The sequence below is a fragment of the Haliotis rubra genome, unplaced genomic scaffold, assembly GCF_003918875.1.
Source record: "Haliotis rubra isolate DU_JTF1 unplaced genomic scaffold, ASM391887v1 Scf216, whole genome shotgun sequence".
In the NCBI taxonomy this organism is placed as follows: Eukaryota; Metazoa; Mollusca; class Gastropoda; order Lepetellida; family Haliotidae; genus Haliotis; species Haliotis rubra.
Window position 1 is genome coordinate 1,463,365 of NW_025766181.1, and position 13,883 is coordinate 1,477,247.

A 13,883-nucleotide genomic window follows, 5' to 3' on the forward strand; every position below is an offset into this window, starting at 1 on the left:
TAATACTGCTGAAAGAAATCTATCCTCATGATATAGTCACAAGTGTGTAATCAACTCTGCTTTTAGCAGAGATTTCTTATGGGTGAGGAAACAGTTTTGTGGCTTCTATTTAATAAAACCTGTATGTGTGAAACCGTGAGCGGAACGCAAAAGGCAGCCTTCACCATTGGTTCGATATGGTTCGATAACTGAAACATTTCCCACATTGCAAGGTAAAGCTGTAGGGTAGAATGTATATGAAGACAAATATGAGTGAGAGAGGGTATTCAGTACTTCAGGGCTCTAGGACCAGGTTACAAATTATATTCAACATTATATTTTCGACGTAACATCTAAGAATAATACCTCATAATACATATTTATTGCATTAGATTTTACAGATTGTATTAATTTCACAAACACATTCCACTTCAAATAAATGGCATAAACTATCATTTAGCATCATTACAGAAGATATGTTGAATGAACATCCGCCTCAATGGGTATTCAGGACTTGTATTTCGTGTTTTCTTGCCTTTGTTTAGTACATGCGTTCGGAGATCTGAAACAGATGAAACACTGCAATCAAAATGTGAATTTAGAAGTATTTGATTTTATAAGTTGGAGCGTTTTGAACATAGATTGGGCTATACACACACATTATCACCCCATAATACTGGTAATTGACACTAACAGAAAGCATCTCGTGTGTCAAAACATCAAACGTTTCTGAAGATATATGCCCGTATACATTCTGAAAGTATTCATCAATGTCAACCTGGCTAACCTTTGCTGACTGCTGGGTAAATTGGACAAACTTCCCACCACTCAAAACTCAACTTGATTCCTTATTTTAAAGATAGAAGCTTGGTCTTTGATGGTTGATAATTCTTACATTCCTTCATGTGTCTAGTACTCTACGATAGATTTGAAGTGTACATTACTCTTCTTGATGTATAAGAGGGTAGTCTGGCTGACACTGACACTAAATGAAACCCATCATAATCAAAACGACTCGCGAAGAGCCGCGTTATAGTCGTAACAAACCATTAAAAATTGTGCATGGCGATCACTGTTTCAGGATGTCAATCACTAGATTGTCTAGTCCAGACTCGGACATTATACACCGCCTTCATCGAACACCTGGCTGTTCACATTTGAGGAGTGCGGCGTTAGGAAATAAGCACACAAACCATCTCACCCACTCTTCACGATATTTACATATGATTGATCGATTCGTACCTTAGTAAGAAAAGAATAAGTTCGTAAAGGGTCCGTCAACACCACATAACATCCATCTCCGAAGTAAGGCTTGATAAATTAATTTTTACCTCGAATGTGAACGGATCATCAAGGCCAACCCAATCAATAGGCCAATTACTAGTGCTCCACAAAAACAACACGCAATAATCAACATATTGTTATCCGGTTGGCAACTCACCATCTGAAACAAGAAGAGTACGACACATTAGGCCTTAGTTGATGTCTACTTACATAAAAATCAAGTCAGATTCGATTATCCTGTGTTATATTAACCCGTTCTATGTGGGAGTCTCATAATAAGATACCTCCTCGGGAAATTCTCGTTAGGCTATATTTATCATGATCCAGCATCATGATACAAGCTGCTAATATTGATCCAACAGCAGTAGGACCACGTTTCTCAAGTGCAAGAACAAAAATATTAAAAAAGAGAATTGCCATGCATTCAAAATGAGTCAATTGGAAATCTTTTCATATTTCAACATTAGAGTATTTGGTTTCATAATTCTATGACAAGACAAAATACATGCATAATCTTTATGTCCTACACGATTTAGACTTTTGCTTTGTTCCGCAAAACAAGCTGATTCCATTTGTTACGAAATGCTTTTGATTTCTGACCTTTTCTTTTTTTTTCTCAGGAAATTAAGGACTTAAACAAATCTGGTTCACGTGATGATATTAAAGATGCTCAACAGATTTGGTGTAAGTTGTCTAAGGTTCGCGCTCTCTGGGCCAACAAACCTTTCAAGTGAATATGAAAAAAATAAGACATTGTACCTATATGAATCCAAGTGTGCTGCTATCGTTCGTACTTCTGGACCGTATGGGTTTATGGGTGGTGTTTCATGATCTGATCCTGTATCGTGACAGAGGCGTCAGTTCTGATTCTGATGAACCAAACACACACACACACACACACACACACACACACACACACACACACACACACACACACACACACACGCACGCACGCACGCAAGCACGCACGCGCACACACACGCACACGCGCACTCGCACACACACACCATAAGATATGTTTTCGTCGGTGATGGTTTTCCATCAGTTGCAGTACGCACATATGACACTCAACACTCAAAAACTTTTATCAATTTGTCATTAAAATGCACTTCCGGCTTACCAAACGCAGTACTTGGTACCCATTGGCCATCTGAACACACGTGACAGCTGTCAAGTGGATGAGGATGACCAGAGGAGACACAGACGTCTCCACTCTTACAGGCCTGGCTCTGAATCAGAACAATGGATAAAATAACATTTGCATCACATCAGCTGGTCAGCATCACATTTGCCATACGTGACATGATGCAGAAGAACATGGCTAATCTATACAGAATCGGCATATGAAATGCAAACTAGACAGATAAATTATACATATTTAAACAAATAGGAGGCATTTAAAGTTCAAAGCTGAAGTAGTAAGGAAGAGTTGAGAAGATATTTCTTTGCAACGTCTGCAGATGTACCAAAAAGTCACATTGAAGGAATAAGACTCGTGTACTGAAACATAAATTTATAGAATACAGAAGTTGAAACCAGGTGATATTCAACTTCCTCTCAGTTGGACTAGCACCACTTGATTGGCAGCAACATCTGTTTGTATTAATTTTCAAATGTCATGATAATCCCAAAGCAATGGTTAGAAGAAGCAAATTGAGACATTCAATCATCAAACGGTATGTAGTGTTATGACACTTTTTCCAAGTTAATATTCTATAAGTAAATTCTACGTGTCTCAAGAGATGTAACTTTGACAAGGTAAGAAAGCATGTGCAAATTGAACTTTCAACATCAAAAGGTATGTTCAATTTTTTCATTCTTTTTAAGTCTCGAGATGGCGTGAGACTGAAAACACTCTTTGACTTTGACTAAATTCTGTTTGAACTAAATCCCTTCAGTTTTGCAAACTACATGAGTGATGCTAGATAATAATAATTTAATTGAAAGTCCCAACCTACTGAAAATCTTAAGTATTAGACTTTTTGACTTTATTCATGAGGAATGATATGTAAACCCAGCTTATACCTGTAACCCAACAACCCAGGCTTGTCGTAAAGGGCGACTATGGTATCCGCTGGAATAATATTCCGAATATGCGAGCACATAACAACAAGCTAACGTAGGGTTAAGGTCAGTATCATCAGAAGTTAACTGAGAAAATCATATGTCAAGAGCTGCAACTCCTCATCGATACCAGATGCACAAGAAAACAAAGTCATCAATATCCTTCGTAATGGTAAAATACTCTTGAAGAATATGTCAACCGGTTATGGCTATGTCAAAAGTTACGTTGTTCTTCACATTGATCTTACGAAAACATACATATATTATTCAAAAAAGAAACGCATAACCCAAAAAATCTGTTGCGAAAATGTTGTATTTTCAAACATGTATAACTCGTTCACAAACAGCGTTTAGTACATGAATGTTTACAGCAGTTTAGAAGAAGGTTATGTCTATACAACCAAGTGGATAATTTTAGATAACGGAGGCGTTGAGCGCGATGGTGACGACGTAGCACGGTCCCGACGTCGGGTCTCCTGGCTCTCATTCCAATCTCTCTCAACCTGTCCCGTACAGTTTGACCGGGTATCCTACGAAGTCCAGGCACCTGGCTGCTGTGCTCTCACCCGTGGCATTACGACCACGACTGGGCTGCAGTGGTGACTCGAGGTCTGCCTGTACGGGGACGGTCATTTGTTTAGTTGTAACGTGCAAGCCGTGATATCGTGCTCAGACTAACATTCAGACGCCTGGTAACAGAAGACTGTTAATCTCCAGCGTGCAGCGTGCATTCTTTCAATGGGGATGTTCGGTGTCGCAGCGTCAAGACGTGGCATAGTGATTTGACCTTGAAACTCCTTCAAAACGAATGCCGACTTCCGGAAGTAATCTGGATTTTTATAGCCAGATAGTGCATGCTCTTTGCTGCACAATTTCAAGGTGATTTCTGTCGCGTTGCGTCAGGTAAAGCCGATTCTCTTACTAGTGCAATTATGTAAAATCATGCTATCAACACTTTTGTTACATATTTTGACGATTGTTTGAACAGAATAGGTAATTAATAGATTTTTAAAAATACAAACTGCCTGTGCGTTTCCTTTGTTGGATAGTATATATAAACTATTCATATACTAGCATGCTTGCATCAACAACATACTGCCTGAGTGCTTCCACGGTTTGATGTACCTCAGTAATGTTGATACTGGAAATAGAGTGGTATTCGTTTTAATGTTCTGCTCCTGAAAAGAGCACTATCACCAATTTCAGTCGAAGTCAAACTTGTTGCCATGGAAACGCAAACATTATTTTATTCAGAAATCCAAAACTACCAAAGGGCACCAGTTCACCATCAGATTTATCAATGTGCCATGTTCGGTGAAGGAATATTAAACGGTTTTTATGTTCTGCTCCGGAACAGACGAATTTGCACGGACGGACACACGGACTAAACAACACACACACCGCAAATGCGTTGCGGAGATAATAAAGGGGGATGACATACTTTACAAGAAGTGGGCACCAGTTGTGCTTTCCATTTATGGTGATGTGTTTCTTGTAGCATTGGTTTGGTTGTTGTTTAACGCGGCATTCACCAATATTCCGGCTATATGGCGGCGGTCACTGATTTTCCTTGTGAATGAAATATGTGATTTTAAGCAAAATAACTATGATGTGATATCGCACAGTATTCGTCGGATAGCTAATTCATTTCCACTTATGTAACCAACTGACCTAGATATTCATAGTACAGTTTATGTATATGGAAAGGTATGTTATTTACCACAAATCTGCATGTGACAACGTTGTTAGCAACGTCACACTCCTGACATGATGAGTTGAAGATGACGACGGCACTTTCATCACTGTATGCTTTTCCATCATTGGAGACTGACACTAGGTAACCACGGGCAACGGTGTTGGAAGCGCTCATTACAAGAGGTGCTGCAGGCAGGGAGCAGACGCCTTCAGCAATGCTTTCCACTTCCAGTGCCTGGGGTAACGCTTCACCATAAGTTACACTATTGTTGTAGTCGATCTGTCAACAGCCAATGTATAACGTATATATTCCGTATAGATTCACGTCTTGAAATGTGTAAATGTCCAGTGTGCAACTAGTCAGATGGATACTAGGCGCTATATAAATGAATTATTATTATTAAATGAAAACGAACCAACAGTAAACAGTAATAGTGTATATATACATATATATATATATATATACACACACACACACACACACACGCACGAACGCACGCGGTCCTTTCTTATTTCTTGTTTATGTCAATGATATTGCTGATGATTTAATCTGCTTGACACGATTATTTGCTGATGATTCGTCTCTTGGGTCATCTTCTCATGATCGTCTATTCATTGAAAGAGATTTGAATTCAAACTTGGAAAGGCTGCGGGCTTGGGTAAAGCGGTGGCTTATAACATACAATCCTGATAAAACTGAGGCAATCTTTTTCTCCTTGCAAAAGAATGTTGATGCACTAAATCTGTACTTTAACGGGGTTTGTGTCAAAACAGTTAATAATCATAAACATTTGGGATTAACATTTTCAAAAGATTGTAAATGGTCTGACCATATTGATAATATTGTAAAAATAACTTCAAAAATGATATCTTCTCTACGTAAACTCAAATTTTTATTACCACGCTCTGTATTGAATAGAATTTACGTAATGTTCATAAGACCCCATTTTGAATATGCGTGAAGTATGGGATGGATGTGCTAAATATCAAGCAAATAAATTAGAACAACTGCAATTAGAAGCAGCAAAGAATTGTTACAGGTTTACCTAAATATACTCATCATGAACATCTGTATTATGAAACTGGTTGGGAATCTTTAGCAGAACGTAGGAGAAAGCGTAAACTTCGCCTTTTTTACAAAATACAGAATAATATGGCACCATCGTACCTTATTGATCTTGTTCCTGGGGACGTAGCATCTAAATGTAGCTATAATCTTCGCAACTCTGATGATATCTCACTTCCTTTCTCGCGATTAAAATTTTCCCATGATTCTTATTTTTCATCCACAATTAGAATGTGGAATGAACTTCCAGTTGAAGTGAGAAAAAGCGAGTCATTGAATTCTTTTATATCGAATATTGTTATAAAACATAAAACTGCTCCTCAATACTTTGATTCTGGACCGAGAATCACTAACATCATCCTTACAAAACTACGTTACACCTGTAGTCAGTTGAATTATGATCTATTCCGTGCTGGTTTAAGAGATAACCCAAGTTGTTCTTGTGGAAATGTTTGTGAAAATTCTTATCATTACTTATTTGACTGTCAATTATATACAGTACAGAGAACTATCATGATGACTAATTTACGCAGTATTACAAATGTGGATATAACCTATGAGTTACTATTACATGGCAATGCAGATCTGACTGTTCACATAAATCAAAACATATTTAAAATTGTTCAAACATATATTTGTCATTCAAAACGATTTTCTTAAATGTTGCAATTGTTCCTCTTTTTCACATATTTCTGCTCTGTTCTTCTCTGTCCATCTTGTAGAATGAATGTAAATAATACTATGTAAATACTACGGAGAGGGTGTTCTAAGTTGTATAACTTGTACCCAATCCTTTTCTCATGAATAAAATATGTTTAAAACAAACAAACAAACAACGCACGCACACATACATACATAATGACACACAACATACCTCAAAGGATCTAGTGCGACAATTGCTGAAACCGTTCTGCACGATATGCTCTGTTAGCATGTGGCTGACGTTGCAGGTGCGGGAGGTGACATCACAGACGCCGTCCTCTTTCAGCCCAAATGTTCTCGGTGGTTCGGTGATATCTACAGAGCAATCCGACGCTCCATATCCAGCCTCACACTGACATTCACCTGGTTGAGAAACATTCTCAAAGTCAATTAATAGACGAGAAGACAAGCTACAAATGCTATGTACAAATATTCTGCATACCGTTCCAGTAATATGACAAAACATGAACAATACCTTAAAAATGAGGTGACTTTAGAAAGAAGTAAAGATTTTCTCCTCTGAACACCAAATGATGACAGGCATGATTCGCACTTGACAGTCAACAGTTACGTTATAATGGAGCCATGTTGGTATGTGCGAGAGGGTTTATTGATATTGAACTCAACTGACTTACGGCCTGAATGAAATGGGAGTTGGAGTTAAGCGAATACAATTGTAAGTATTAATCTCGATTTCCTAGTTTACCAAATACATCCTTCAAATAAAGAAACGAATAGGTGATTCTGAGAAAATTGGACCTATGTATCTGCGGGAAGAACTATATAAATATACAATCATTCAGCGCCAAAACGCGGCAATTTCAACTTTTCCCTTTGCTTTAGAAGCCTTTGCAGAAATATTCGCCAAAACGTCACCAAGAAAAACATTCAAAGCAAAATGCACGTGTAAGTAAGCGAAAAAGCATGCGGTATCGATTACTCTAAAAAGACAAACGTGTTTAATTTCGTCATTCGTTTTTGCATGAAAAAGAGGAAATTGTCATGCCACGACTGAGGCCGCCAGTCAAAACATCGCTATAGACGGCGTTGAATCTGGGAAAGTCGCAGTCTGCAGTTGCCCGACATTTCAACGTTCTTCAGAGCACCATATCTCGCCTTTGGATCGTTTCCTGCAGACCATTTCCGCCAAAGATCGCCCGAGAATGGACCGTCCAAGAGTCACCACCTAAGCCCAAGACCGCTCCATTCGGGCTGCTCGCTTGCATCATCGTCTTGCCACAGCCGTGGAAGAATTTCCAACCAAACTGTCAGGAATCGATTGCGTGAAGTGGGAATTCGACCAAGAAGGCCAGTTGTCGCCCCTGTTTTGATAACCTTCCATACGCGTAATCGCTCGCGGTGGTGTCGTAGAGTCTGGAACTGGAACCCTAGGAACTAGAGGCGAGTTTGGTTCAGTGATGAATCACGATTTTTTCTTCACCGGCGAGATAGAAGACGTTTTGTCCCTAATTGCATTCAATGGGTCGACAGATTCGATGGCGGAAATGTCATGGTGTGGAGAGAACTATCCAACACACAACGATCTGATTTAGTGGTGATTCTGGGAAATTTGACAACAAATCGGTACATCAACCTTGCACGTCACATGCTTCCGATTATGGACCGACAGAGGGAGTTGTTTCCGCAGGACAACGCTACTTCACAAACAGCACGCCTCTCGGTCCGCAACTTTGACAGTTCTAACGTCAAAATCTTGCTATGGCCTTCCCGAACAGGATATTTAAACCCAATAGAACACCTATGGGGTAAACTCGATCGATGTGTACGTCAACATCAAAACACGCTCAGACACATCCGCACCTGGCCATCACATTGCAGGAACAGTGGGGAAGAATTCCATAAGAGTAACTTCGTCGACTTATCAAGTCTGTGCCGAGACGGTGCCGAGCAGTAATTGCTGCCGATGGTGGCCACACAAAGTACCGACTTTGACGCTATCTTGTGGACTCAAGTAAACAGTAACACAACAATAAACTGCTGCACTGTTGTGTTGGCAAACTCGTTGTCTACAGACGTGAATTTTCACCTTTTTACCGTTGAAAGTACATGAAATAATTGCTCTTAAACTAATGCAACAAATTCTTCTGAAATGGCTCATCCGTTTCTTTCTTTTTGAAGAGTGTATATGTAACATCAAGTAAATCCTTTGATACATCGCGGACGATGACCAAACTCCCGACCTTAGTTAATGTTCTATTGACTAGACCACAGAATGACTTTGATCTGGCTCCTATAGCAGTACCATTCCTGCAAGCTATGCATGACTTTAATGGTCGACCCTCTTACTGCAAGACGACAACAACGCTAGGCCTCTAAGTTCACGGAACTCCTTAGGCAGCGGGGTGTAGAGCTCGCCAGACCTCAACCCCATTGAGCATGCCTTGGGTGAACTCACGTCATACAACACCAGTGAATCTCTCAGGACTTCACAGAGCTCTAGTAGAAGAATGGAATGCGATTCCGCAAGCTTTATTATGAACTTGATAAACATGAAAACAAGGTGCACCTGTGTCTTGGACGCGCGAGGAGGGTACACAAGATATTGACTGACCAATCCCGCGAGTGCTTCATGTTTGTTACTTTCATTTTGAGGTGTTGGCCTATACAACTGATGTTTGCTAATACTGTTTGAACGTTTGTAAACACATTAAACATTATCATGACACTCTTCGTTCTTTTATTCCTGAGAAACCTTTCTTTACATGTGCTATATATCATTTGACCCTTATTAATGACGCCTAGTATGTTTTTTAAAGTTACATTTGGCAATAATCGTATTATCAATTACTTCCTGGGATCGCTACAACCTCCTTGGTAGCCACTCTTTCGCGCCACCGTTATTGCGGTCTGCATCCTTAAGAGGTGCACCCATTCACAGCTGGTGGACTGGGACACATAGTCACAATTACTTTGACCAAGTGTACTGCACGTTGCTGTACCCGCAACAAATGTTTGCATGTATTCATGTGGCCACCCTGGTCATTTTTACAAAGCAAGTATTTATCATTCATATCAACACCTGTAAGAGATAAACAAATATTGTCCAGTCTGGTAAACTCTAAGAATATTTATGTAAGTATCAAATTTATTGCAATTTTCTGAAACATGTATTTTAATACAAGAAATGTCACCATCGCCACGTGCATTTAATTGTAGCAATTGTGTAATTTGTACTATAAGGCTATAAATACTGAATAAAACGTCATTTGCTTCAACGTATCCCCAAATTATCGATACAATGATGACAAATCAGAGATCATAGCAATGTCGGAGTTTCGCCCATCAGCACATTCGCATCATGGAGAAATGCCATCAGTTCTACGCAATATGCAACGTGACGAGAATTGTTGCAAAGTGTAAGACATGGTCTTCCTCTTTTCAGTAACAATATCCAATATATGGACGCAAATTGGTTCCAATGCTGCAACACATAATGACTCATCAAGGTAAGTCTTACCTTCTACACATGTTCCTCTGTGACTACATTCGTAGATGCAGGAGACCTTCTGAAACTGCTCCCACTGACTCGCTGTGGTTCCATTGGCTGCAGGAGATTTAGCAGCAGCTGTGGCGTTCATCATCACCTTCCTCCCACATTGTTCCGTCGCTGTCGCCACCGCCATGTCCGAGAAGGTAGTGTCGCCGATCAACTGTAGTACAAATATTGGGTGACTGAGTTAGCTTTGTAAGCTTTAGCTATATCCCAGCAATATCACGGCTGGGAACACCAGAAATGGCCTTCACACATTGTACTCATGTTGGGAATCAAACCCAGGTCTTCTGAATGACAAGCGAACGCTTTAACCCAAGGCTATCCCAAAATATTATTATTATTATACCTACAGAAAGCGTTCTTATAGCAGCAATGCTTTGGTTTTGAACAAAAGGACATTCTGGGTAAATACGACTTGTAAGTAACTTTTCGAATAAAAGCGACCAAGCGTGTTCAAAAAGGTCAAAACAAAACTGTATGTGTGTACGTACTAAGTTTCAGATCTCCAGTAGATCACTGATCCACAACTTGAGGACAAATGCTTTTTTCGGTCATTTTCCTGATTTGTATTACAAAATCATTGCTTTTCGCAATAAAACCTCATGTTTTCTCAACCTGAATGGAATCTAAACTGCTTTGAATCATGTAGTGATTCTATTAACCACGAATGATGCCTTTTGAATAAAACACAACGCACCTAGTCACAATGTGCTCTCGAAATCCATATTAATCATTTCTTGGAAAGATGAGGGATTTAATGACTGAACCACAAATGGAAGTGTATACTTCTCTTAACCTGTATATCCAGAATGCAGTCGTCTTTACTCCGCTCTATGCTTTCTTCATCAATGTTTTGACACAGGTTGACAGACGCTGATTTGTTAAAGAGTTCTTCACAGTAGGTAATGAGCTGACTCTAGCTGTCCATCCGTTCATCCACCCGTTGACTGACAATATACTCACACAATGTTTAGTAATTAACACATATCAATATTGTCCATCCGTTCATTCACCTGTTGTCTGACAATATACTCACAATAATGTTAAGTAATTAACTCATATCAATATTGTCCATCCGTTCATCCACTTCCGTTGACAGACAATATTTCTCACACAATGTTAAGTAATTAACACATATCAATATTGTCTCATCCGTTCATCCACTCCGTTGACAGACAATATTCTCACACAATGTTAAGTAATTAACACATATCAATATTGTCCATCCGTTCATCCACTCCAAGCTGTCTGACAATATACTCACACAATGTTAAGTAATTAATTACATATCAATATTGTCCATCCGTTCACCCACTCCGTTGACTGACAATTTAACCAATAATTTTAAGTAATTAACATACATATGAAAATGTTACTTTCATTAAAATGAAAACTTGTAAACTAACTGGTCATTTAGATCTGTGATGATCCGCGTTAGAATTGGTCATCAGTAACCCATGTTTGTCGTAAAAAGGCGACTAACGGGACAAGGTCAGGCTTGCTGGACTTGGTCGATACATGTCATCGTATCCCAGTTGTGTAGGTCGATGTTCATGCTGTTGATCACTGGATTGTCTGGTTCAGACTTTATTATTTACAGACCGCCACTGGAAATATTGCCTGTTGAGTGCGGCGTGAAACAAACCAACCAATCAACCACCGGGTCAATGTCACATTGAAGTTTGTACATAATTAATCACTTGGTAAGGTCTTCACGCTAAAATAGGAAAACGGTTTTAAAACTGTTTATAGACAAAATGTATCAACAGCTTCCTTTGTGTGCAAAAAAGATAATTTTCACATATTCAGTTAACATTTACCTAGTAACTATTTTATACTCATAACCAATGCAGAAATTCAGCCATGACCAAAATAGGGTATCCATTTGGAGTGTTCAACGTTATAGACTCGTTGTAGTCTCCAATGTTTCGGCTGTTATATTCGAAGTGCAAGAGCGCCACAACAACAATCACTTTACCTTGGACCTTATGATATTAACGTGATATTAAGAATTCAATTTCTACATTGATACACAATCTCTTCGCTATGACTTTGACATTATTTGCATCAGACGACAAACTTCTTTGGAAACCAGCGAGATAATACTTTTCATTTTCTTCAAGTTTGTGTGATGTCGGAATATATATATCCTCTCTTTGGAAATATGTACTGAACTGTCAACATTTTGCTCAGTCACCCAGTGAGCGGGTCCTTGTGGATCTCCGACTATTTCTTGTTTGCTGCTAACGCCACTGACCATGCAGGACAGGTGTCGCCTTAAAGGGCAAGTTTACTTGAAATTTAACCTTTTGTCCTGCACTTCTCCATCATAAAAAGTGTTTTGTACGTTGTTTTATGGCGAAAACAGAACAGATATCAGAATTAACTAATTTATATTTTGCGTTATATCGATCTCGGGGTAAATTTCCACATTAACCGAGAGTTCTATGTCCACAATAAACACACCATGGTTATGTCCCTCGGAAATGACGTCATTGATGCCAAAACCGACAAACGAATGACCCATTTCACGTGGTGCAGGTATAGGTGTGGTGCAGGTATAGGTGTGGTTCTTGTGTCTCGATGCGCAGACTACTGTTTTAATCCAGCTAAGTTGCTTGGCCGTCAGGTGGCTATGTGGTCAGTTCCACACTGTGATGACGTTACAGTTTGAAAAGTATACATTGTACAAAGAGTGTTACCACGTAAAACCAAATTGTACAACATTCAACCTGGAGTCGGTCGTCTTCAACAGTATCGTTTTTCACAAAAACTTAAACGTTTATAATGCATGAATGTGCAACGGCATTCTACCTTTCTTACTTTAATTCGGAATTTCCTACATAAATCGTACAATATATGTCCCACCTCTTCCACTCTTACCACCTATCGATACCATATCCAAATACATCACGAAGATAAATACAGTTGGCAGTTTTAATTATGTTTGAAATTCGTTTTGCTATGACATCATCCGGCTCATTTTAAGGCAAATATATCGAAATTTACATGCACTAATCTGGGCCAATTTTGACATATTGATGAAATCCCCATTCACAATCATCACTGTGTTTTGTGTAATTTATACTTTTCTTGTATCCAAATGCCTTCAAATTTTGCTGGGAGAATTGAATTTTAAAAAGACAAAAACAAAACAAAAACAAAACGTAAAAAAAACCCGAAAAACAACGTATCATAGTGATCAGCGGTATTTTGTTGTTATTGTTGTTTGATCGAAACACCAATGCTCGTCTCTGAAACATTGTCGATGAACCGATTATCGCTGAGAATGTCTTGCAAAAATACGCACAGTTAACGTCAAAGTGAATTTTCATCCATATTGCAGAGTGTTTATAAAACTCACGTCACACGCAATAATTTTACACGAATCTCTGAATTCCCTTACGCAAATGGTCTTTGTCACCAATACCAAGTGTTTCCCAGTGAAATCTTAACGAATTATATCAGATGCCGCGCCCACAGTTTCCTTGGTGGTGACTATGCATCGGAAAGGTATCGTAGCAATCGATAGTAAAACAAAATAGGTGTATTCCTAATGATTTCCTGGAATTCATCACA

General features: G+C 39.0%; 1 protein-coding gene across 1 annotated transcript; it reads right to left on the reverse strand.

Moving 5' to 3' along the window:
* Positions 1-342: 342 nt before the first annotated feature.
* LOC124276967 lies at positions 343-11,216 on the reverse strand. Its single transcript, XM_046712620.1, has 7 exons — positions 11,101-11,216; positions 10,269-10,461; positions 6,963-7,153; positions 5,048-5,302; positions 2,384-2,492; positions 1,311-1,423; positions 343-541 (listed from the first exon to the last, which is right to left on the reverse strand). The coding sequence occupies exons 2-6, from the start codon at positions 10,432-10,434 to the stop codon at positions 1,401-1,403; spliced, it is 744 nt and encodes a 247-aa protein (XP_046568576.1). The 5' UTR covers positions 10,435-10,461; positions 11,101-11,216; the 3' UTR covers positions 343-541; positions 1,311-1,400.
* Positions 11,217-13,883: the final 2,667 nt, after the last annotated feature.